At 44.2% G+C, this 25,204-nt stretch overlaps 1 protein-coding gene across 2 annotated transcripts in view; it reads left to right on the top strand.

Moving 5' to 3' along the window:
• Positions 1–601: 601 nt before the first annotated feature.
• The window catches only part of LOC147449829 (glucose-6-phosphate 1-dehydrogenase 6, cytoplasmic-like), a 45,244-nt gene continuing 20,641 nt past the window's right edge, over positions 602–25,204 (top strand). Inside the window, exons 1-11 of one of the 2 annotated variants that reach the window (XM_086522187.1) lie at positions 602–846; positions 1,086–1,152; positions 2,085–2,261; positions 2,348–2,433; positions 19,804–19,873; positions 20,007–20,193; positions 20,272–20,420; positions 20,500–20,568; positions 20,704–20,762; positions 20,869–20,905; positions 20,982–21,053. In XM_086522187.1, the coding sequence (XP_086378313.1) occupies positions 2,088–2,261; positions 2,348–2,433; positions 19,804–19,873; positions 20,007–20,193; positions 20,272–20,420; positions 20,500–20,568; positions 20,704–20,762; positions 20,869–20,905; positions 20,982–21,053 (903 nt within the window). In that variant the 5' untranslated portion in view covers positions 602–846; positions 1,086–1,152; positions 2,085–2,087. The remainder of the gene's footprint in view (positions 847–1,085; positions 1,153–2,084; positions 2,262–2,347; positions 2,434–19,803; positions 19,874–20,006; positions 20,194–20,271; positions 20,421–20,499; positions 20,569–20,703; positions 20,763–20,868; positions 20,906–20,981; positions 21,054–25,204) is intronic. The other variant, XM_086522186.1, reaches the window with a different exon arrangement.

The following is a 25,204-nucleotide window of genomic DNA, read 5'->3' as shown; positions in this document are numbered from 1 at the left end:
CCCTCTTATCTCCATCGACTTGGTATACCCATAAGTGCATAAAAATGGTGATTGAAAGCCATGAATATGTTTCCCAATCAAGGGGTAAATTCTTTTTTTGACAATTGGAAATAGGAGGACCTGAGCACCATCAACTGTTTTCCCCCCGCTACAAGAGTATTTATCGATTGAGAGTGCTAGAAAATATTTAAAAAAGTAGAAAGGTCAAAATGTAGCCAATCAATAAGGTGACGGTCACCTAATGCATAGTTATCAGGTATTTTTGCTGATTACTATGCGTTTGCTATGGTTGAGCGAGGGAAAGGGAGAGGCATGATTAAGCCAGCATGCTCTTGAATGTAACGACAACTGTGGGTGATGCCTCTAGTTGCATCGTTACTAGTAACGGATAACTATGCTCGTGTGACCACGTCCTAATACCAACGAGAGGACTCAAAAGTAAAAGGACACTAATCATAGGCAAAAGAGTCAATTTTACATCTTGTCGCGATTGCCACCGGCCCACCACCATCGTGTGGCAAGGCGTCACACTCTCGCTCGCCCAGCCTCTCTGTCTCTCTCTAGACTCTCTCTCCTCTCATCTGAGGCCTCCCACGCGCTGCGCACTTACACCTTTTGTAACCCAAGCGCTGCTGCCTGGCTTTCTTTACGTGGGCGTCAGCTGAGGATTTACTTTCCTTACAAATCAGAAACCACGGTGTCTTCTATAAATAAGAGCTCTGTCGCTCTGCGACTCTGCGTTTTCCAGCTGTGCTGTTGTGCGCCCGAGACGCCACACACATTAAGACTTGGGTTGCTGCCTTTCTGAGTCTAAGCGTTCATCAGCTCTGATCGACTATTTCCCGAGTAAGATTCAAAACATCGATCCATTTTACTGCAATTGTGTGCATGCCAGAAGAAGAAGAAGAAGAAGAAGAGAAATTTTAACATAAACGGAATATTCCCCACCCACACACACACACACACACAGAGAGAGAGAGAGAGAGAGAGAGAGAGAGAGAGAGAGAGAGAGAGAGAGAGAGAGAGAGAGAGAGAGAGAGAGAGATTAAACTCAATTAGTAATTATGTACACTATTTGTTTCAAGTATTCGGTACATTTCTGCACTCATGTTGGGCCTCTCGCAACAACCACAAAGAAGTTGATCATTTAAGGTAGTTTAAATTTTCCCTTAAGATCTTACCCTTTTTCTCTGCTCCTTGATGTTTGACAAAATAATGTCCAAGATGATACTTGGTGACGTTTAGGCTATGGAGAGATTCGGGGATGCCCCTTTCCTTAGAACATATGGGGGTTTGGTTGTTGCTCTTCTATTGTTTGTTGGCAATGTAAGGTACAACCCAGTTTTGAGGAAACATCCAACCTACAACTTGCCCTCAAGTGCTACAGAGGACATTCAGGCATCTCTTCAGGAAGAACATCTACGGGCCATTTAGAACTCTCCACACTTTTATCTCAAGAGCTCTGTAAGCATGATGAAGGGGGTCTAAAAACACTTGTTTTATAGGCATGCAGGCATTGCGTGTGCACGTTCACACATGTGGGCATGGTGGTAGAAAATCTCCCTAAACATTTTGAAGCTTAAGTACTGTGACCTAGAGACAACTAAATTTGGAGGTTTATGATATAGTGTCATCTAATGTCACCTTAGTGGAGGAAAGGTGTTGGCAGTTCGTGATATTTTTCTGTGATTTATTGGATCTGCCTCTGTGAGGTTGCTGTTGATTGAGTCTCTCTCATATGAAACATGTTGATTTGTTGTTTGAAAGAACAGGAGGCATGCCCTGAATGTGCAAACCTGTTTAGGTCCTGCAACAGCTAAGTAGAACGTTGGTACCATGTTGCTAATAAAAAAGAGCTTTTGCCATAGATTTCAAAGGTTCCCCACCTTTTTAGAAAGCAGGATGTGTGCTTGTTTTTTGTTTAGCTCTGAAGTCCCCTGCCTGAGGTTCACTTTGCTTTTTGAACTATGTAGCACTTCTTGTGTTTCCGTTTTTGTTGGTATTTGTTTATCGACTGCTGGATGCTTGTACCGCAAATTGAGAGGTCAATTTCTGATATGATTGTCGTGTTTCTACTTGCACAGAAAATGGCTATTGCTGCTGATGAAATATCTGCCCTCCCCTGTGAAGGCTTAAAAGATGGGGAGAAGATTCTTGAAAAATTTGTTGAAGGGGGCTGTCTGTCAATAATTGTATTTGGCGCATCTGGTGACCTTGCCAAGAAAAAGACATTTCCTGCTTTATTCAACTTGTTTCGCCAAGTAAATTCTTCTCACCCAGCCCTCACTCGTGTTTGCATGAGCATTGCATGCATTGGCTTTCAACACTTTCTCCTTTATTTTTGCAGGGCTTTCTTCCATCTGATCAAGTGCAGATCTTTGGTTATGCGCGATCGGCTCTTACAGATGGAGGTCTTAGAGATCGACTACGCGGGTTTGTTCTTGTTTAAATATCTTCCAGATGTTTCACATTCCATGATTATTTTGCTTAACAGGCAGTGTACTATCAAACTAAATACAGTCATGAGTATACAATAGAGAAATAGGCAAGTGTTACACTTATATATCTACTGCAAGATGTTATTCTATTCTGATATGTTGATGATGCAAAAGCATGAACCCTATTTGAGTATGAGTCTATGGGATTTTACTTTGTTGAGCTCCAGAAATGCCTAATTCTGCCATGCCGTATATTTGCATCCATTCTTTCAGAAATTTAAGAGTTTTGGTCATCTTAACAATTGTTGCTCAAGCATAATGTGGCTAGGAAAGATATGTTTTTTAGGCCTTCGAAACAATACATGATGCATGAAAATGCATTAAAAAACTGGCACTACCAAGTGTGTGCAGAATGCTGCTAAATTGTCTGATGACGGTCTGATTCTTGTCTAGCTTCTCAGGTTAGCTCAACAAGTATGGCATAAATATTTTATTATAAGGACTGGGATGCTTAACTAACAACACCTGAGTTGAGTAAGGTGAAGTTGCATTCTTGAAAGGCTGCGAGTCTTTAGTATTATTACTGAAACATCATCAGGTTATGATGCAGCTATGATGCTTTCGCAAGTAAGGCCCAGGCTTTCACAAGCATGGGCCCTACTTATTGCATATCATGTCTTGTAAACGGACGTAGCACGTCCTAGCCATCAATTATGGTTATGTCTTTTTAACATAGTCATGACTACTGAGATTGACAGTATTTGCCTAGGGATTTCTATGAGAAGAGTGGCTCCTGCATTATACATCAGCGACATCTGTGGAGAGGTAAACTCAGGCCGGATGTGATTGTGATTCTACTACACCAAAAACATCCCATCTAGAGGTCAGTGCGGCTTGGATGTGATGATTAGGTAGATCCAATGCGGGCGTAGCGTGACATCTAAAGTCCGATGCGGACCATGATGAGAATGTGAATGCAGAAAGTCATTTGAAATATGGCCTTGTATGTGAATTCTGTTATGATGCGTACGCCGTATTTGCATAAAGCCAGTGTCTACCGATCTTTGGTGCTATGTCAGTTTTGATTGGTGTAATAAAGGGTGATGGGCGATTACTCTTCTTTTAGGAAAAGTATGTCATACATTGGTGATGTGGTAGTAACTCGCTGTAGCAAAGATCAGAGAGCTAGAGGAAAAAAACAGACCGTGCACGGAGATTGCTATATAAACGCCCATAAAATTCGACGCCGTTTGTAATGCAATCCTTGGGGCTCTAGGGGCCAAATTGTGAAAAACAACCGCTTTTAGTAGCCTTTAGGCCCCCTTGGACTATAAATTAATGGCTAGGGCACTAAATGTTAACTTAGATTAGTTGACTGGTCTCACTCAGTGGTTGTAACATAGTTTGATGAAAAATACAACGAGGGGTGCCCAGCTTGTGGTTGAGAGGCATCTATGTCTTGACTCTAAATGTGATTGCTTATTTACTTTATTGTTTTCCTTTCAGTCCAGTGTTCTTGAAGTAATGTCACTGCGTGTTTAGTTAAACGGTCTATTCCAAGACATGCAACCAAGAATTGACATGATGTCTCGTGCCTTGAAACAAATTAAGCAAGAAACATGGAACACATTATGTCACAAACTGTTGACGTGTCAAGCCATTGAAGAACGGAGCCAACATGCAAATCCCGGCCGAGGAACCTAAACCCTAAGTGAAGAAGTAACAGAAGAAGCAAAAGCAGCAAAAGAAGTTTTTACCAACTTACAAAGTCTTGCCGAGTGGCCTATTTTTTAAAGAAGAGTTCCCACTTGCGTATGGGACCCCGTCCGATGGGACCCAAGTGACTTAGAGAGATTAAATATAGTAGGACCAGCACACACCTACTTGCGTAAAGACTGATGTTGTGGCAAATCTGTACGCACGCCTGCAATTTGCGCTGACATGTTGACGTGGCAGCCTGTACGGACTTCCGCGTTTTACGTTGATGGTTGATGACGACATGTTGACGTGGCAGCCTGTACGGACTTCCGCGTTTTACGTTGATGGTTGATGACGTGGCAACGTTGTACGGATTTTCCATTTTTTGCGTTGGTTGCTTTTGGGAGGCCAGATGCTTTTAGAACTTGAAGCTTTTCATGTAACTGCTTTTGAGAGGCCAAGGGCCTTCAAATATGAGCATTCTCTGGCACGCTCCTGCGTGGAGGTGCAGAGGATGGAGTACTAGCGTTGTACCTCGTTCAAGCAATATAAAGAAATATCAAAAGGGGTGCCAAGGTTTGGCTTACATTGGTATCAGAGCTTTGGTAGTGTTCTATATAACTCAAGGAAAAAACCACAAGAATCACAATTTTTTTTTTTTGCTTGTTGCGGTCGCACGAACCCAAGTTCGCTTGGGCGTGTCGATTCCTAATCGTGTTTTTGAAGAGTGACAGGAATCCCAAGAAAGAAGGGCTTGTCCAGCCTCCCCTTGTGCCTCTTTTCACTCATTGAGAGCGGATCGTACACTTAGCGGCCGGCCAATCGACGTGAGGTGGGAAAAAGCAACCTTAATGCGAGTGCAAGGCCGCCAAGGGGTGCGCCCGCGGAAAGGAGTAGAACTCGGGTGAAGAGAAGATCCTCTCAAACACGGTTTGCAAGCGAAAGAAAAACTCAAGAACCTCAAGAACCCAAGAACCAAGACCCCCAAGAACCTAAGTTCCTCGTGAACTTAAGAACCCAAGACCACAAGAACCCACAAGAACCCACGACTTTAGAATGATCATCACTCGAAGCGGAATGGATACTTCGCTTGGAGGTGATGAGCATGAGAGAGGCGAAGAAGAATTTTCCCCACCAGGAGGTTTTTCCGACCCTCCCCCTTTTCCATCTACGACAAGGATTGCACTAACTCCTATGGAGGCTTTCGACAAGAGGATGATAGAGAGGAAGTTAGAAAGCGAAGAAAGAATAGCAGCCATAGAGCGCAAATACCAAGAAAGAATGGCAGCCATAGCGCGTGAGAGCGAGCAAGCACGCTTGGAAGCCAAAGCAAGAGAAGCAGATTTTGATCGAGAGAACAAAGCAAGACAAGCAGAATTTGATCGCTAGAACAAAGCCCTCAAAGAAAAGAGCGACCAACACAACAAAGAGTTCTGGCGACTCTATTCTCAAGTTCAGGCACAGATGCAAGAGATTTGGGAAAAGGAGACTCTCTCAGTCTCTTCTTCTCCAAAGCGTGACACAGAGGATTTGCATGATTGTGAGCAGCATGATGATTTGGATGATGAAGACAAGCATGATGATTTGTATGATCAAGATGTGATTTCTCACAAGCATGATGCGCTGCATGAAGATGATGTTATTGTTCACAAGGATGATGTGTTAGTGGATGCTTTTTCTAACGAAGCTAACCTCGTTGTAGATTCGATCAATCACGAAGGGTCAATCTTGGCTCTCGAGCCTAGGTCCACAGAACCCTCACAGGAAGTATCATGTGTTCGCATGATTGATACGCACGCATTGTTCGAAGGTTTCATTTGTGATCGTTCCCTGTATTTTAGTCAGCATCGTTATGTGATCCCTTTTCCTAGGCATGACATATTGTATGTTGAGCACGTTTTTCTCATGAATAAGCACGAATGTATGCGGATTTCTCATGAAAAGCTGAAAAGTATGCATTCAAGGACGTCACATTCCATGTCTCTTCCTTGGCATGACACATTTGTAGAAAGAACACATAAAAGTATGAGCACCAAGCATGGGCATTTCCGTTGTGAATTGCCACAGTTGATTGCTTTAGATCATAAGAGAAAGATTCGATCTCATTGTTTGCGCGTATGTGGTGAACGGTTTAGCACTCCATCTTTTTGTTCATTTACATTGCATGCACAGTCTTTGAGGAACATCATGACACACAGAATTTGCATGATTATGAGAAGCATGATGATTTGAATGATAATGATTTGCATGATGATTTGGATGACAAAGATAAGCATGATGATTTGCATGATCAAGATGTGATTTCTCACAAGCATGATGAGTTGCATGATGATGATGTGATTGTTCACAAGGATGATGTGTTAGTGGATGCTTTTTCTAGCGAAGCTAACCTCGTTGCAGATTTGATCCATCACGAAGGATCGATCTTGGCTCTCGAGCCTAGGTCCAAAGAACCCTCACAAGAAGTATTATGTGTTCGCATGATTGATACGCACGCATCGTTCGAGTGTTTCATTCGTGATCGTTTCCTGTATTTTAGTCAGCATCGTTATGTGATCCCTTTTCCTACGCATGACATATTGTATATTGAACACGTTTCTCTCATGGATGAGCACGAATGTATGCGGATTTTTCGTGAAAAGCTGAAAAGTATGTATGTCAGGAAGTCGCATTCCATGTCTCTTCCTTGGCATGACACAGTTTTCGAACGAGCACATGAAAGTGTGAGCACCAAGCATGGGCATTTCCATTGTGAATTGCCACAGTTGATTGCTATAGATCCTAAGCGAAAGATTCGATCTCATTGTTTGCATGTGTTTTATGAACGGGTTGTCACTCCGTCTCTATGTTCATCTACATTGCATACACAGTCTTTAGAGAAGACAATATTTTTTCCCTTCACTTTCCATGGAATATGTATGTTCATGTTTTTGTGTTGGAAATGGTTTCAGGAATTTTCAGCCATGGAGATTCTTGAAGACGAAAGAAGCAGGTCTCTAGACGAAGTTGAAGCAAGGAAGGAGCCACAGAAAACTGTCGCTTTCGACGCGGCCCAAAGAAGCAAGCGTTGCAGACCTTTATGAAGTTCAAGTACCGCACGACCAACACATCAGAGTGGGTCGGCGAAGAGTCCCTTCTAGGATTCCGGATGCTATTGGCGATCTCCCTCGACGCCATACAGCTCGGTACCAGTTGCTCACTTTAAAAAGGAGGGGATGTCACGTGACACATCCAACCCTATGTGTCCGTGGACAAGCTACATCATGATAAGGGTTCAGTCTGTCCAGTTAGTCTAGATTAGAAGTGATCTGACACTTTTGTGAGTCTATTCGTAGACCGTGCATGCCCAGTCACTTAGCATAGATGCATATCCTCTGGTTGCACACAGCATGATCATCAGTATTCCCTTCAGAATCCATTAGATTCAGTCAGGGGAATTTTCCAGTGCATTTAGCCTATTTTCCCTATTTTTGGTATTTTACACTTATTATTTTTAAGTGACTTTCCAATAAAAGTAGGTAGGGCAATTTTGCTAAGTTAATATATAAGCAAACCCTAGTTAGCACTTTCTGGCAGAAGAGGCAGCAGGATCTCCCCTCTCAACAGGCACCTTCTTAGCAGGAACCCATCAAGAACCTAGCGTTTGCAGATTTCCCATCCTCGCCTACATTCAGCCCTAGCGTTTTTCACATAGCGCTAGCACCTCTCCACCAAGTTGGCGTTTTCATCTGTGCATGCATCGCCATCACCCCCCGGACCCCTGCGTTTTACTAACGCTACAATCAGCCATCAGCGTTTTTGGTTTTCAGCCCTGTTGTAGCAGATGCAGCAGCGTTTTCAGCATGCAGAATTAGCATCAGGTTCAGCCATAAAGACTTGCAAAAGACCCTCATTTTCAGCCTCGAAAACACAGCCAAAACAGTCATTTTCAGCCACCGAAACAGTCCCGAAATTCAGCAGATAGAAGACCACAGATTTCAGCCCTAAAATTGTCGTCGTCATCACTGTCGTTGTCATCGGCATAGTCCCAAGTTGCATCAGTCCATTGCATACGCATTGTACCACTTTGTGCAATCAAAAGTAGACCACTCTCGCCGACGAGAGTGGGGCCTTCGGAGGAGGGTTTTACAACGTCTCTGGTGTCGTATCTCTCTTCCCTCTCTATCTCTTAGTCTCATACACTTGCACGCACAGTGTCCATTCACTTTGTTTGTGATCATAGCACTTTCCATTAAGAACGGAAGGCTCTCCCTTCCATAAGAACTAAAAGGAACCTTGAGCACAGTTCGGAGCACTCATCTTGAGCAAAGCGCAACAATCATTCCGCTGCACCTAACATCTATGATCTTATCACATCTTGAGAGAGAAGACACAAGAAATTTCCTACTGAAAGAAGCTTGTTGAATGGTAAACATCACATCAAGGCACTCCTACGTGATGAGAGAGTCCATACCAGGAGCGAAGCCAGAAACCTCGAGAGGAGATTTTTGACTAACCTCTAGGCGGGCTCTCTCAACAAGAGAGACTAATCACATCATGCATACTGCCTGGATTAAACAATATGATAAAACGTTGACCCTTTACATGACCACAACACTTCATGAGAGACTCATCAATGTGTGTGTCAGAGTCATGAGAAGATTCAGCGTGGTGCGTTATAGTGCTTGTGGTTGATGTGGGTGCCTTTTGTTCTTTAGGTGGGGCTGTCTTAGGACAAGCCTTCTTAATGTGACCCTTGACGTGACATTGAAAACATCTACCTTCCTTAGCATAAATCACTTGTTCTTCAGCAGTGATGTATCCTCCTACAATTCCTTGTGCAGCTTTTTCATATGGGGTTAGCTTAGGTTTTGCAGGTGCTTTAGCTTTACCCTCATTGTTAGAGTTCTTTGCCGAGGAATTAGAGGAAGAAGGGCTAGAAGAATTACCATTCTTACCATTTTTACCGCTCTTACCATTTTTACCGTTCTTACCATTTTGCGTGGTCTGAGAATTTTGAGAGGTTCCTTGAGAAGTCTTGTTTTCCTTAGGCTTTCCCTTCTTGTGCTTCATCTCTTGGGAGAGAGCAATCGCTACCGCCTTGTTGAGATCCGCGGGGTCAAAGACTTCTACATCAAACTTGATGTATTCGTCTAACCCAAAGAGGAGAGCCTCTTTGCACTCATCATCCAATTTGCATAATTGAGTGCCGAGCTGCAAAACATGGTTAGAAAAAGACATGACTGGCATACCATGTTGCTTGAGATTGCGCCAATCTTCCTTCAATCGTGCGAGGTACTGAGGAGGCATAAACCGCGCCTTGAGCTTGTCTTGGAAATCAGCCCAACTAAAGGAAAGGGGCGTGAATTCGTTGGCTTCCTCTAGGTACGCGGCTAGCTGTGCCTCTTGCCATGCGTGGTACCAATTGATGGCATCACCGGCAAGGTACATGGCTGCCGTCAAGACTTTGCTATTTCCTGTCTTCTTAGTTGTCGCAAAATAAGCATTAAATTGATGCAACCAAAAATGAATAACCGTAGCATCCATCTTACCATCATACTTACTGAAAGTCAACTTCTCTGTGACTGGGTTGTTGGAATCCGCATCGTGGCTTGCGCCACTTGAGGAACTCCCGCGATCTTTGGTTGGGTCGGACTTCGAGGCAAGTACTTGTCGAACCAATTCTTGAGTGCGGAGTTCTCTTTGAGTCTCACGCTCGGCCTCCAAGGCCGCCCGTCTTGCGTCAGATTCCGCTTGTCTTTGTGCTTTCCTTTCTTTTCGTTCCTTGCGCTCATGTTCCCAGGCAATGCGAGTCACTTCTTGTTGTATGGCAATTCTTTCGTTGCGTTCTTTGCGCTCGCATTCCAAGGCAATGCGAGTCGCTTCTTGTTGTATTGCGGTTTTTTCGTTTCGTTCTTCGCGCTCGTGGTCCTTGGCTTCCTTTTGTTCTTCGCGCTCGCGGTCCTTGGCTTCCTATCGTTCTGCTTTTCTTTCTAGTTGTGCCATCAGCTCCATCATCGACTTGACCATCACCTCCATAGAATTTGGTACAACTCGTGGCGTAGATGGGGAAGGGGGAGGGTCGGGAAAGTCTCTTGGTGGGGAAAGCTCTTCTTCGCCTCTCCCATGCTCATCACCTGTATGCGAAGTATCCATTCCGCTTCGGGTGAGGACCATGCACTATGATCTTTGGTTCTTAAGTTCACGAGGAACTTGGGTTCTTGAGGGTCTTGGGGTTCTTGAGGTTTTCTTTCGCTTGCAAACCGTGTTTGAGAAGGATCTTCTCTTCACCCCAGCTCTTCTCTTTTCTGCGGGCGCACCCCTTGGCGGCCTTGCGCTCACACCAAGGTTGCTTTTTCCCACCTCACGTCGATTGGCCGGCCGCTAAGCGCACGGTCTACTCTCAATGAGTGAAAAGAGGAACAAGGGGAGGCTGGGCAAGCCCTTCTTTCCTGGGATTCCTGTCACTCTTCACAAACACGATTAGGAATCGACATGCCCAAGCGAACTTGGGTTCGTGCGACCACAACAAGCAAAAAAAATTTCTTGTGATTCTTGTGGTTCTTTCCTTGAGTGATACGAAACACTGCCAAAGCTATGATACCAATGTAAGGTGCAACGGAATGAATGTTGTTCTTTCTCAAGATGAGTGCTCCATAATGTGCTCAAGGTTCCTTTTTGTTCTTATGGAAGGGAGAGCCTTCCGTTCTTAATGAGAGAGTGCTATGAACGAACAAAGTGAGTGGATACTGTGCGTGCAAGTGTATGAGACTGAGAGATAGAGAGAGAAGAGAATACGACATCAAAGATTGCTGTAAAACCCTCCTCCCAAAGCCCCACTCTCGTTGGCGAGTGGTTTACGATTGATTGCACAAACTGGTATAATGATGATGCATGAAACTGATGCAATTCTAGACTATATCGACGACGACGACGGGGATGACGAGGCCGACACTAGGGCTGAAAACTGAATGTCTTTATCTGCTGTCCAAAAGCGCTCAAGGCTGAAATCTGCTGCGATTCAAAACGCTGATTTCGAGGCTGATTTTATGCTGCTGAAAAACGCTGATAGTGGCTGATGAAAACGCTGATGTTTTTGCTGCATTTTGGGCTGAAAACGCTGCCCTTTTGCTGCGGTTTGGTGCTGAAAACGCCAAGGCACAGAGGGCGATGATGGCTTTGGAAACGCTAGGTGCAGGCTGCTATGGCGATCTTTGGGTTGCTGAAAAACGCCAAGGGAATTGGTTGCTGGCGATGTTGAGGGAAAAACGCTAGGGATGCCTGCAGGGGGCAATCGCCCAAGGGAAATTGGGGAGTCTTGCTGAGAGAGAGGGAACCTGTCGCCAATGGCCTGCTGTTCTCCTTGCTCATTTGCCATTTAGTGATGAGCTTGGTTTGCTTATATATTATCTTACCCAATTTGCCCTACCTACTTTCCAACAAAAGTCACTTAAATTAACAAGTGAAAAATGTCAAAAATAGGTAAAATAGGCTAAATGCATTGGAAAATTCCCCTGAAGGATTCTGATGTATTCTGATGGGAATGCTTATGATCATGCTGTGTGCAACCAGAGGATATGCATCTATACTAAGTGACCGGGCATCCACGGACAAGCTATAGCATAACAAGGGTTCCGTCAGTCCAGTCAGTCTAGATTAGAAGTGATCTGGCACTTTTGTGAGTCTATTTGTAGATCGTGGATGCCCGGTCACTTAGTATAGATGCATATCCTCTGGTTGCACACAGCATGATCATAAGCATTCCCATCAGAATACATCAGAATCCTTCAGGGGAATTTTCCAGTGCATTTAGCCTATTTTACCTATTTTTGACATTTTTCACTTATTAATTTAAGTGACTTTTGTTGGAAAGTAGGTAGGGCAAATTGGGTAAGATAATATATAAGCAAACCAAGCTCAGCACTAAATGGCAGATGAGCAAGGAGAATAGCAGGCCATTGGCGACAGGTTCCCTCTCTCTCTCAGCAAGAATCCCCAATTTCCCTTGGGCGATTGCCCCCTGCAGGCATCCCTAGCGTTTTTCCCTCAACATCGCCAGCAGCCAATTCCCTTGGCGTTTTTCAGCAACCCAGAGATCGCCATAGCAGCCTGCAGAGATCGCCATAGCAGCCTGCACCTAGCGTTTCCAAAGCCATCATCGCCCTCTGTGCCTTGGTGTTTTCAGCACCAAACCGCAGCAGAAGGGCAGCGTTTTCAGCCCAAAATGCAGCAAGAACATCAGCGTTTTCCATCTCTTTGCATAGATCTCCTGTCACAAAGTGATGACGTGGCGGACAACAGAAACCCTAATTTCTGCCAGAAACCCTAAAATTCCTGCAAACCCTAATTTTTGCCAAAAACCCTAAATTCCGGAAATCGCGGAGGCGGATTATTAAAAAAAAATAAATAATATATATATATTTTTTTGGAAAATGATGACCGACGCGAATTTTGCTTTTGCTTTTTTTTATTAAAAAAAAAAAGAGAAAAGACTCTCTAAGAGAGAGAGAGAACTGATGCTTTTGATTTTAAAAGCTTTTGGGGCTCTGCTTTTGGGCATCCCTTGTAACCTTTAAATTAGTGGTGAGGGCCTCACTTCTCAGAGCATCTGGACGCAGAGTCTGAGAGTGAAACCCTAACCGCTCTCTTGTACTTTGATGATTGATTAATACAAAAAGAAATACCGAAAGGGGCGCCAGTCTTTGGGGCCAATATCTCTAGGCACGGAACTCCGCCGGGCCAGTGCAAATCTATTGTGATCTGTGAATTGTTTTGAAGTGGTTATTTGGTGCTGTCGCGGTTGATTCTTGACTTGGAGTGTCCAAGTTTGTTACAGTGGTATCAGAGCACGGCCGATTTCTCTTCTACGGGAAATCCGATCCCCGATTTTTTTTTTTTTCCGCGGCACCTATGGCTTCAGGCAATGATCAGTCGACTCCCTCTGCATCTGGAGATGCGGGCTGGGATCACAACGAAGATTCAGACAGAGAGTATGGCCCGCCTTGGCCTACTTAGGCGGAGCGGCGAGAGATAGAGCGTCGCCAGTTGATCAGCGATGCAACAATGATGATGCTCAATTTTGCCAAGGACCCGAAGATGGCAAAATATATGAACCAGACTTCTTTGAAAGAGCTACAGATGGAGTGGCAGAGAACCACAACACCACTCCCGAAACCCGCTCTCAAGAAACCTTCTGCCTCCAAGAAATATACGGAGAAGGAACTGGAGAACGTGGTTGACGCACGGATTGCTCAGCTTTTCGACGTGCAAAAGAAAGGCAAAAAGCACGGCAAAAAGCAGAACAAAGGTACTGACTTCCCGGGATATTTGGGTCGTCAGTCGACATTCGACAAAGCAAAGAAACGGAAGAAGCGTGTTCGATTTGAAGGAGTACCCAGTTCTTCTTCTTCTTCTTCTGACAGTTCTTCTAGCTCCTCGGATTAGAGCGAAGAAGACAGAAAAAAAGCAAAAAGCGAAGCAAGACACAAAGCTTCGGAACGGGCAAGAAAAAGGCAAAGAAGGCTACATCTCGCCCAGAGACTGACAGTTCTACTGAGGACTCGTCTACAGACAGCTCAGATTCCGATGACGGAAAGTTTTATGCGAACAAGAAGAATTTTTACAAAGCCAACCAGTATGACTTTCTCGAAGATAACAGCAAGAAAGTCCGAGAGTTTAAGGAAGGTGGCCACTCGATCAAGTTTGATACTTTTCAGGAGACTCAGATGCTTCGAAGGCTGTGTCTTTGACATCGCTTTCGCCAGAGGACGCTATTCAGAGCACTCCAAGATTCGGAGAGCTGCCTCTTACTTTAAGGGGAATGCTCGTACTTGGTAGTCCACGCTTCTATTAAGCAAGACTGTGCCAGTTACATGGCTGAAATTCAAGAGGCTTTTTATTTCTTCTTGGTTTACTCAAGAGTTTGAGCGAGATATACGAGCTGCTTGGAACCATCTCCGGATGACCAAGAGCGATACAGTGAATTCTTATTGTGAAAGATTCTGGAGCTCTTTTCTACCCGCCTCTTCATTCAAGAAGATCTCATTCAGAGAACAGATTGAGCAGTTTACCTTGGGTCTACCTACAGAGATCCGAAATCACTGCTTGGAACAGAAGTCAGCTTCTATTCAAGAGTTGATGAGTCATGCGAAGCGGGGCTTTGCCATTCACTCTGGCAGTCTGACCTACCCCACAGATGAGGCCATGACACAACGAGCCGAACAGACTTCTGGGAATGAAAGTAGAATGAAAAAGAGCAACCCAGAGAAAAAAAAGGATGCACGACCCAAGCTTACTCCTGAGGAGAGAGCTCGCTTCATCAGAGAGGGGAAGTGCTTTGGATGCGGGAAACATGGACATATTTCCGCAAAGTGCCCTGATAAGGCACAGAAAGAACAGAATGATAAAGACGACGACAGGTCTGAGAGTTCGAGAGCAGCTGAGGAATGTGGCAGAAAAGGCAGATAGAAAAGCAGAACTGGTACCACATGGCGTGGGACTTGCACCGAATCAAATGAATGAAAGTACAAACTTTGCCGTTTTTTTTTTGGGGCAAAGTGAAGGATCAAGAAGCTCTTTTGAAGGAGCCAAGGCCAACTTCTTTTCACTTGGAATTGGCGGCTCGATTTGGAACTGCGCCCGACAGACTGACGCCACTGGCGGAGGTAGTTCGACTGGCACCCGGATGGGATGTTGCCATTACACCGAGCATTGGCAAACTTCGTTTGCAATGACAGGGGTGTTCAGGGCACGTGAGTGACGTTCTACTCGGGATCCCTTGGTACCACAAGAACTACGCCGTGGTTGACTACCGGGCCGAGAAAGCGACTTTGATAAATGAAGGGCTTAGAGATTGTACTTGATGAACTTCAGTTTTCTTACTCATTCTTTTGGGAGAACTGAACGATGGATAAAGGTTGAATATGTTTTGACCTGAAGAAAAGAACGCCAAGATTTTTTTCTCCATGCTCATGCCGATTGCTTTTGAGAGGGCCTGAAGATCATACCATTGATCTGATATCTGGAAGCACACCACCGAATCGGCCACCTTATCGTGTGAGCCGAGTACAGAATGAAAAGATTATGAACTCAGTGAAAGACCTCTTGGAAAAGGGTCTTGTCCAGCTTAGTACTTCACCGTATTGCTCTCCAGTGTTGTTGGTTTTGAAGAAAGACAGATCTTGGAGAATGTGCATCGATTATAGCACTCTCAACGAAATCACCATCAAGAACAGATTTCCGATTCCTAGGATCGATGATATACTCGACAGGTTACAGGGATCCTCGTGCTTTAGCAGGATTGACTTGAAGAGTGGATATCATCAGATCAGGATAGCGCCAGGAGATGTCTACAAGACAGCTTTTCGGACGACTTTTGGGTTATTTGAGTTTTTGGAGATGCCTTTTGGCTTAACCAATGCTCCTGCGACATTTAACCGGATGATGGACAGGATTTTTCGAGAGTACAGGCTATTTGTTGGCACTTTCTTTGACGACATCATTGTTTTCTCGAAGAATGAGGCAGAACACAGAGATCATCTGCTTCAAGTCTTTTAGGCATTACGAGATCACACGCTAGTGATTAATGCAAAGAAAAGTGAATTTTTTCCTACCATGGATACACTTTTTGGGACACATTGTGTCAGCAACACAACAGGAGTGCAAATGGACCCGGCCAAGATAGAGACTATCCGTGATTGGCCCGATTTGAGGAATGTCCATGAAGTTAGAAGCTTCTTGGGACTATGTTCATACTACAGGCGGTTCATACGAAAGTTTGCAGAGGTTGCTTCCCCTTTGCATATCTTGACACAGAAAGGAGTACCTTTTTCGTGGGGACCCACAGAGGTGACTGCCTTTCAGACATTGAAAGAGAAATTGACTACGGGACCTATTTTGACTTTGCCGGACTTGCAGAAGTCATTCGAAGTATATTGTGATGCTTGTGGTCGTAGTTTGGGTGCGGTCTTGATGCAAGAAGGCCATGTCATAGCTTACGAGAGCCGTTTGTTCTCTAGGCCGGAGATGACAGCACAGATCTATGAGAAAGAGCTTTTGGCGGTTATCCATGCTCTTACTCAGTGGCGGCATTACCTACTCGGAGCGGATTTTACTGTCTTTACAGACCATCAGAGTTTGCGCTACTTCTTGTCACAGAAGCAGCTTTCGGAAAAACAGATGCGGTGGGCGAACATCTTGTCACAGTTCCACTTCCAGATTGTCCATGTGCAGGGACAGAAGAATGTGGTGGCAGATGCTTTGTCTCGGAAACCGTTGGTTCTGGCTATTTCCGCGATACATCATAGGAGCTTCGAGGATATGGTCGATCAGTATGCCACAGATACAGGTTTTGCAGATATTTTCACACGGATACGGGATGGGGAGACAGTAGCTGGATACACCCTTCGGGAAGGCTACTTGATGAAAAAGACTATGTTGTGCGTTACACAGCCGTTGAGGGAAAAGGTTATGATTGATTGCCACTGTCCACCTTTTACGGGTCACCGCGGCATTGCTACCACCATGAAAGGGGTAGAGAGAGATTTCTTTTGGCGGAGATTGAAGAAGGATATGGAAGAGTTTGTGCGCAGTTGCTTGGTATGCCAGAAGGTCAAGTTTGACAGGCATAAGGCACAGGGATTGTTACAGCCTTTACCCATACCCACCCGCCCCTGGGAAAATATTGAAATGGATTTCATTTTTTGATCTCCCGAGAATACAGAATGATCACGATGATTTTCCGATTACATGGCACGTCTGAGACGATTGTCTCCGACAGAGACCCCAGATTTATGAGTTTGTTTTGGAAGGCAATTTGGGAGAACATTGGCACGCGGTTGCAGTTCTCGTCATCGTTCCACTTGCAGACTGACGGGCAATTTGAGATTGCCAATTCAGTGATTTTAGATTTATTGAAGTCTTGTATCTCGCATCAGAAGACTCAATGGGAAAAGAACTTACCTTTGGTGGAATTGGCCTACAATAACACGATACACTCTTCGACGGGGAAGACGCCATGTGAGATTGTTGAAACTGCTGCGAAGGTTCCATCCTTCCTGAGCACGAAAGATTAGAAATTTGAAGCGGATGAATATTCGCGAGATTTGGATACGGCTTTTGCCAAGGTTCGCGAGACTTTGCAGGAGTCTCAAGAACGACAGAAAAAGGCAGCGGATCGCCATCGTCGCGACTGGAAATTGAAGGAGGATGATTGGGTGCTCTTACTTTTGAGAAGGCACGCCTAAGAAAGAAAAAGGGAAAGGAGAGGCTTTTTCCAAAGCTTAGTATGTGATACTACGGACCTTTCCAGATTACTGACAAGATAAATGATGTCTCCTTCCGATTGAAACTGCCAGATACTTGGAGGATTCACAATGCATTGCATGTGAGTCTCTTGAAACCTATTAAGGGTGATGTGCCTGATGATGGGGAGCCCGATGAGCAACCCAAAGTGGAAGAAAACGAGGAGATCCTTGTTCCTGAACAGATTTTGGCACATAATGATACGAAGAAAGGTAAAGTCCGAAGGCGGTTCTTGGTTAAGTTCAAGAACTTTCCTGCATTTGATGCGAAGTGGATGGAGGAGGAGGACCTAGCAGATACTCCTCGGATTGTGAAACTTTACCTCGATGTTTTGGTTTAGCATAGTCTACTCCAAACGGAACCCAGAACTCAGCTTGGCCGAAGATCTGGTGCAGTGGGATGCACAAGAGGGGAGTCACTCCACTCCTTTGTCAACAGATGCCTCGATTTTGATACTAAAGTCACTGATGTCTCTTTGAGCTTCAGGGATACTGAGAGCTGACAGTATTCTGCTGGATGACTTTATGAAATGGAATTCCTGATTATGATACTGATTTGTTCTTGACTTCTTGTGAGTGCAGGAACTGATAGCCGAAATGACTGCAGCATTTTGGTCTGATTGATCTCGAATAGACATGGTTGCAATAGGGGTTAGTCAATCGGACATCGATGAGGTCCCGATTGGACCTAGATGTGATTGCTAGCTACATTGCCGATAAATCATGGTCTAAGATCCGAATGAATGTTGAATGTCATGTGATGTCCTGTGATGTCTGGTGATGTCCTGTGATGTCGTGTGATGTGACTGTCGATTTTGTACATGTGCTAGATGTGTGTTCCTAGTACGTAGGTACTAACAGTCAGTGTCTGCTAAGACGGTTTATGGCTTTTGTCGGTTTTGCAGGCGTAATCGCGGTCGATTACAATGCTTTCAAGAGGGGGGTATGTCACAAAGTGATGACGTGGCGGACAACAGAAACCCTAAAATTCCTGCAAACCCTAATTTTTGCCAAAAACCCTAAATTCCGGAAATCGCGGAGGCGGATTATTAAAAAAAAAAAAAAAATAATTTTTTTTTTTTTTTGGAAAATGATGAGCGACGCGAATTTTGCTTTTGCTTTTTTTTATTAAAAAAAAAAAGAGAAAAGACTCTCTAAGAGAGAGAGAGAACTGATGCTTTTGATTTTAAAAGCTTTTGGGGCTCTGCTTTTGGGCATCCCTTGTAACCTTTAAATTAGTGGTGAGGGCCTCACTTCTCAGAGCATCTGGACGCAGAGTCTGAGAGTGAAACCCTAACCGCTCTCTTGTACTTTGATGATTGATTAATACAAAAAGAAATACCGAAAGGGGCGACAGTCTTTGGGGCCAATATCTCTAGGCACGGAACTCCGCCGGGCCAGTGCAAATCTATTGTGATCTGTGAATTGTTTTGAAGTGGTTATTTGGTGCTGTCGCGGTTGATTCTTGACTTGGAGTGTCCAAGTTTGTTACATCTCCACATCTACATTGAGAGATCTACCTCCCCATCACATTCTCTTTTCAAGAACCATCAATAATGCAAAGTCAAATTCACTAACTCAATGTCGACAAAAAGGATAATGTTAGTGTGATTGCTTGATTTCGTCTATTCTCTAAATTCTGTTGCATCTGTCATCCTGTTTTGGGAGCAGTGAAGTTGCTGTCAAGGTTTGAAGATTGTGCTTAAATTTGTAGAGTAATGCGTCAATCTAGGTCCTTATATTGTTGCATCTAATTACACTTTATAGCTTAAACTAGGAAGTAAGGAGTTGTACCGTCACTCTTTTAGGATTGTGTTAAAATTTGTCATGTAATGCATTGTTCCAGATCCTTACAATATAGAGTCTCATGTTGACTATTAGTTTGAAAATTGAAACTAATAAATTGCACTTTCGTCTCTTGTGTACGCTATTGTTATAATTCAAGAGTAAGAATTATTTCTTTCTTAATTCAACATGGAGTCTTCTTTCTTTTATAGGTGTATGTATCTCTTCCTTGTGTGTTTAATGCAAGCATTTTATCCCTTCTTTTACTGTGCAAGTTTAGACCTGATTGATAAAGTAGGAATTATTGTTTACTTAATTCAGTATAAGTCTTCTTCCTTTCATTAGTACAATCGTGTCTCTTGATCGTGTACTCTGTGCTAGAGTGCCCTTCTTACAGCTTAGAAGTTTAGATCTTATGGATGTTATTGAGGTAGATTTTTATGTTTTGGTTTCGTCATAAGCAATGTGAGAGCCGTTATCTGAAGATGATATATTGAATCCCTATGCTATATCTAGGGCACATGCCACAAACCTTGTTAAGATTGTTTATTTTGCAGAATTTGAGATTATAAAGAATTGATTTTTATTGAATGCGACAACAGATACCTGAAACCTGCAAAGACTGATCCGAGCAAGGATCCATCAAGTGTCGTGAAGGCTTTTCTGGATCTGGTACAGTCTCAACAAAAGTCTTGCACAGTCTCCGTTGCAGCACCTTCCTGTATCATGCTTGGCAAAGTTTTGTACACTCTTTTAGCATGGTGCTTGATAATGACTAGTTTCAGCCATCTTTCATGGAGAACAGATAACTTACATCTCTGGCCCTTATAACACTGAAGAAGGGTACCTGAAGCTAGAGGAGGCTGTTGCGCGACATGAAGAGCTCACAAGTGGCAAGAAAGGCGAGACAAGGAGGCTATTTTACCTTGCTTTGCCACCATCTGTTTATCCGGTGGTGAGTGGAATGATCAAGAAATGTTGCATGAACCAACGTAAGTTATTTTTCCTTGTGACCATAGGAATCAAAGACAGTGATGGGATTCATTCAAAATAAGTGTGGGATGCTATAGGTGGGTGGACTCGGGTGGTTATTGAGAAACCATTTGGAAAGGATATAGCCTCATCAGATAAATTGAGTAATCAGTTAGGTCAACTTTTTTCTGAGGAAGAGATTTATCGTATAGATCACTATCTCGGAAAGGAGGTTGTGCAGAATCTGGTCAGCTCTCTTTTTTGCAAGTGTTATTCTTCATTTCATGGGTATCATTTTGCTCACTGTATTTGTAATATGATTGCAGCTTGTGATGCGCTTTGCAAATCGATTTTTCTTGCCGTTATGGAACCGTGACAACATTGACAATGTGCAGGTATCTTCAAAAGCCCCAAATTAGTTGTTAAGTTTTACAAGCTGCTAGAGCTATTGTAGATTGGGAGCTTTTTATTTTTGTGAGGGTAAACAAGCCTTCATCTTCATGCTGCTAATAATGACTAGTGGGATGCAGATTGTGTTCAAAGAGGACTTTGGAACAGAAGGACGGGGAGGTTACTTTGATGAATACGGGTTAGTTCTTGTTAAAGGGATTGAATGTTTTGTTCAAGAAGTGTTCCCTCACTGGCTCTATAATCTCAAAGGCAAATACTAATTGTACCAATTTCCTATGATCCAGCATCATTCGCGATATTATTCAAAATCACTTGTCGCAGGTGATTTGGAAGAGTATTAAATTTGTGGTTAAGTCTTGTTGTGGGCTTCTACTCATTAGAGGGTTCTTTCACTTAGGTACTCTGTTTGGTGGCAATGGAGAAGCCAGTCTCATTAAACCCAGAAGACATTAGAGATGAGAAAGTCAAGGTATTACATCTTCACAGCATCTGGTCGCAGTCATCCTCGAAATGGTTTCTCTAATTTGTGAACTTTTCCTCGTGCTTCTCTATGCCACACATATGCACATTCCTTGTGCAATGGGGCCTTTAGGGGAGGTTACTTTATGAGGTCTTACAACTCAATTTCAATGAATTCTGAAACAAGAACAAGGAAGACTATGGACCAAATTTGTTCTCAAATGTATTTTCTCTCTTGCATAGTGATGAAAACTTGGTGCAACTCTCAAACAATTAGTGTGCTTTGAAATTCATTCCAGAAGCATCCAAAAACTAGAGAACTGGAAGATAACATAGCCCCTCTAAGGACGAGTTCAAAGAAAGAAAAGAAAGCATCAGTAACCTGATAAGACTTTGCAGTTTACAGGACCATTGATTTACTTTCGAGTGAGAGAACTATAGAGAGTTATTGAAGCTCTGCCTCCAGCTATATACCTCGAGAACCCCGTGCATCAGTGATAAGCTAGACTAAGATTTTGGGAAATGAGATGAAGGTGACTTTGAGAATCCTGCAAGCTTGCACCTTGGGTGTGGTTTCTGCTCACTGCCTTTTCTCGTGTTGTTCATGAGGTTTCTCTTTCTGCCCTTCTGCTTCGCCTCTAGGCTTTTTGGTTGTTGGAGTTTTTGTGGTGCAGGGCTCCTCCGTCTGCCTTTCCTGGCAAGACTTAGGAGGTTTCAACCAATTAAACAGAGAAAGACCTAAGAAGCAAGGACCGAATTTGCGCGCGCTATTTTGTGCGCTTTTGTACTCACTACAGATTCGATTTGCAGCAGCAGCCAGTGCATACACTTGAAACTAAGTATAGGTTTATTAAAGAGTTGGTTTCCCAGCTTTATTCACGAGGAAATTGCTGAGGACAGCAATTGTATATAAGGGAAAGTGTCACGTTCCTAGACATGAGCATGGGTTCCTGAGCTCTGTGGAACCAGTGTGAACGAGGCCCTTGGGTTAGGGCAGTTATGAAGTCCTATCTGGCTCATTTGCGTGCCATCTGGTATGACCACCATAGTTGGACAGAGAGTGTTGGCAGTGCTTGTCCTGACACCCAAGCTAGGGTGTGGACTGAAAATATGGGATGTCAATCCTTGAGGTGAGGCACTAGGCTAGAGTAGCTGTGGACCAGAATTGTATATTGGTAAATATTCCTCTGTTGCTGGATCTCTCTCATTGTGCCCCTCTTCAAGAGGTCCTCTCTGTGTTTGCGAATCTCCAGTAAGTATAATCCGAAAATCTCTGATCCTGGTATCTCATGACTCTAGAAAGTGGTCCAAAACCCTCTCTGAATAGACAGTGAAGCGGCCTCGTATCTCATAGTATACTGGGCAGTGACATATGTAATGTAGCTCTGTCTTTGGCTCTATCTGGCACACCTGACAAATCCTGGACTTAGTGGGTACTCCTCTAAATCTGCCTGTCTTGATCTCTAGCTGATGTGAGGATGTGCGTATATAACCAATAGCACATCGTATTCCGTGGGATAGATGAGTGTCCATGTATCCTGGTCTGATCACAAAACCATCCTCCGTGAGTTGGAGAAGATGCTCTCTATAGAAAGTCATCTTCCTACCTAGCTCATGTGTAGGTTGTATCCATGTCCTCTTCGTATCCAGCTGAATCAAGTCCTGTCTGATGAGCTTCGTAATCTCTGCCCTAGTGAGGGAGATGGAGGGTGCATCTAGAGAGTACTGAAATGGGCGTAGCCGATCCATACTAAAGCCATGTAACTATGGCCGTCCCGACAGAATGCCTACCTTAAAGGAAATTGAATCTCTATAGCCTTTTGGATACTGATGTATATGTTTATGATGCCTCGACTGTCAGAGCGCTCCATTGTATCAGCTCACACTTTGTATTCCCCTTGTATCAGCTTTCACCCCACCCCCCTACCCACTACTTTCTTACCCAGACCTGGTATTAGATTCACCACATGTAACCTTTTGGTCTCATAGGTTGAAGACGTTAATATCTCATCTCATCTCATCTCATCTCTCTCTCTCTCTCTCTCTCTCTCTCTCTCTCACTCTCTCACACACACACACACACACACACACACACACACACACACACACACACGCACACACGCGTGCGCGCGCACTGAAAAATCCCTGAAGATTCCCACACCGAACTCTTCAACCCCCTTGCTCCCTAAGGGTAACCGCCCTATCTCAGGAACCTCCGTTTCTTGTTCTAAAACTTGAGAAGTTGAATTCTCTGATCTAAGAAGCTAATAAGCCCAAATCTAAGGGCATGGCAACCATTTGGGCTGATTTGGCTAAGATAAAAGAGCCCACTTAAGCAATTGCGGTGACCTTCTCCTGCTCCTACTTCCTCCCAAGAGAAAAAACACCTGCAAACAAACAATCACGTAAGAAGTAATCCAATGCCAAAAGAGCTTTCTTTCAGTCACAGATAGAGGAGTCCGAGCAGCCCCAACAATATAACAACACCAGAGGCACCAGAGGCATACTGCTTGATCGGGCACACATACTCAGTATACCTTCACGAGGGAGATGGATCATGTGTACACTGATGAGATATACAGGCAGCTATGCACACGGGAGCCAAGACGACCACTAGATGAGCTCACCTAGATTCTGACAGAGACGCTACATGATGTAGTCTCAGAGGCATATCCCCACAGCCAGCCCACATGCAGACGATCTGGGAGCATGCCTCAGAACAGTTGGTATGATGAGGAGTGTAGAGAGATGAGGATCAGATTACGGAGAGAGGTGCTCATGGGTACTACTACACATAGACAGTCACGGATTATCTTCCGCCGCCTAGTGCGACGAAAGAAGAGGGCTTACCTATCTCAATTAGAGCGTGATCTATACCAACTGTTTATATGAGTCAGGACTCTAGTGAAGCATGGAGGCTTTTCAATGAGCACTCTCCACCGCCAGCCATCACTTCCACAGAGACATGGGGGAAATATGCTACATCTCTCTACATAGCATCGGGGCAGCCACTTCTGCCTGACCCTTCAGAGGCATGCCCAGAAACATGTACTTTCTTTACTGTTGAGAGGGTAAGAAAAGCCATTGACAAGATGAAGGCAGCAAGAGCACATGATCATGATGGTCTGGTAGCAAAGCACTTTATCCATGCCAGAGATATGCTTGCAGAGCCTTTTGCTATGATGTTTAATAGAGCCATGTATGAGGGTTTCCCTAAGACTTGGAGTATGTCCACTATTGTGCTTATCTTTAAGTCGAGAGATCCTATGCTTCTCGGGAATTACCGAACCATCATGGTTGGTTCACTCTAGCTAGGATATATGCATCAATTCTTGAGCATGAGCTGAGTGATGGGCAGAGAGAGGGCATACGGGCAGTAGGACATGCAGGGTTCAGGAGAGGTTTCTCCACTCTTGACCAGATTTTGACACTCAGAGCCATTATTGAGGAGGGGTAGACACCATGGCAGAATGATATATTGTAGCTTTGTGGATTTCCGCAAGGCCTTTGATACAGTGCCACGAGCCAGACTCATACGCAGATTGCAGGACATGGGGGTGCCCACAGAGCTGATCTGGGGGATCTTAGCTTTATACAGGTCAGTGGTAGGATAGGTATGCACTACTCAGGGCATGTCCGACATGGTTCACTCCACCATTGGGGTGAAGCAGGGTTGTCCCCTATCTCCGACTCTCTTTGGGATATATGTAGATGAGTTTTCAGATTATGTACATACAGAGGGTGATAGAGGTGCCCAGCTTGCAAGGACATGGATTATGTTGCTATTATATGCTGATGATATTGTGCTGATCTCTGATTCTCCAGAGAGGATGCAGCGTCATTTGGATGCATTGCATGTATTTGCACGGGACAGTGGATTGTCTGTGAACCTTGGTAAGACCAAGGTAACGGTGTTTAACACCACGGCGCAGTGGGCAAGGAGGTCCGTCCCCACTTTTACATATGATTGAGAGACTATAGAGTATGCAGATACATACACTTATCTTGGGGTGGTTTTCAGTGGTCCATTATTTTCCATGAAGCGTGTAGCAGATACGCGATTGACCAGAGCCTATGCAGCATTGTGAAGACGTGTGTGTGTGTGTGTGTGTGTGAGAGAGAGAGAGAGAGAGAGAGAGAGAGAGAGAGAGAGAGAGAGAG

This window comes from Adiantum capillus-veneris, chromosome 10, assembly GCF_014529385.1.
Source record: "Adiantum capillus-veneris isolate H3 chromosome 10, ASM1452938v2, whole genome shotgun sequence".
Classification (NCBI taxonomy): Eukaryota; Viridiplantae; Streptophyta; class Polypodiopsida; order Polypodiales; family Pteridaceae; genus Adiantum; species Adiantum capillus-veneris.
The sequence above is the reverse complement of the archived record's forward strand: the minus strand, read 5'-3'. Positions and strand labels throughout refer to the sequence as shown.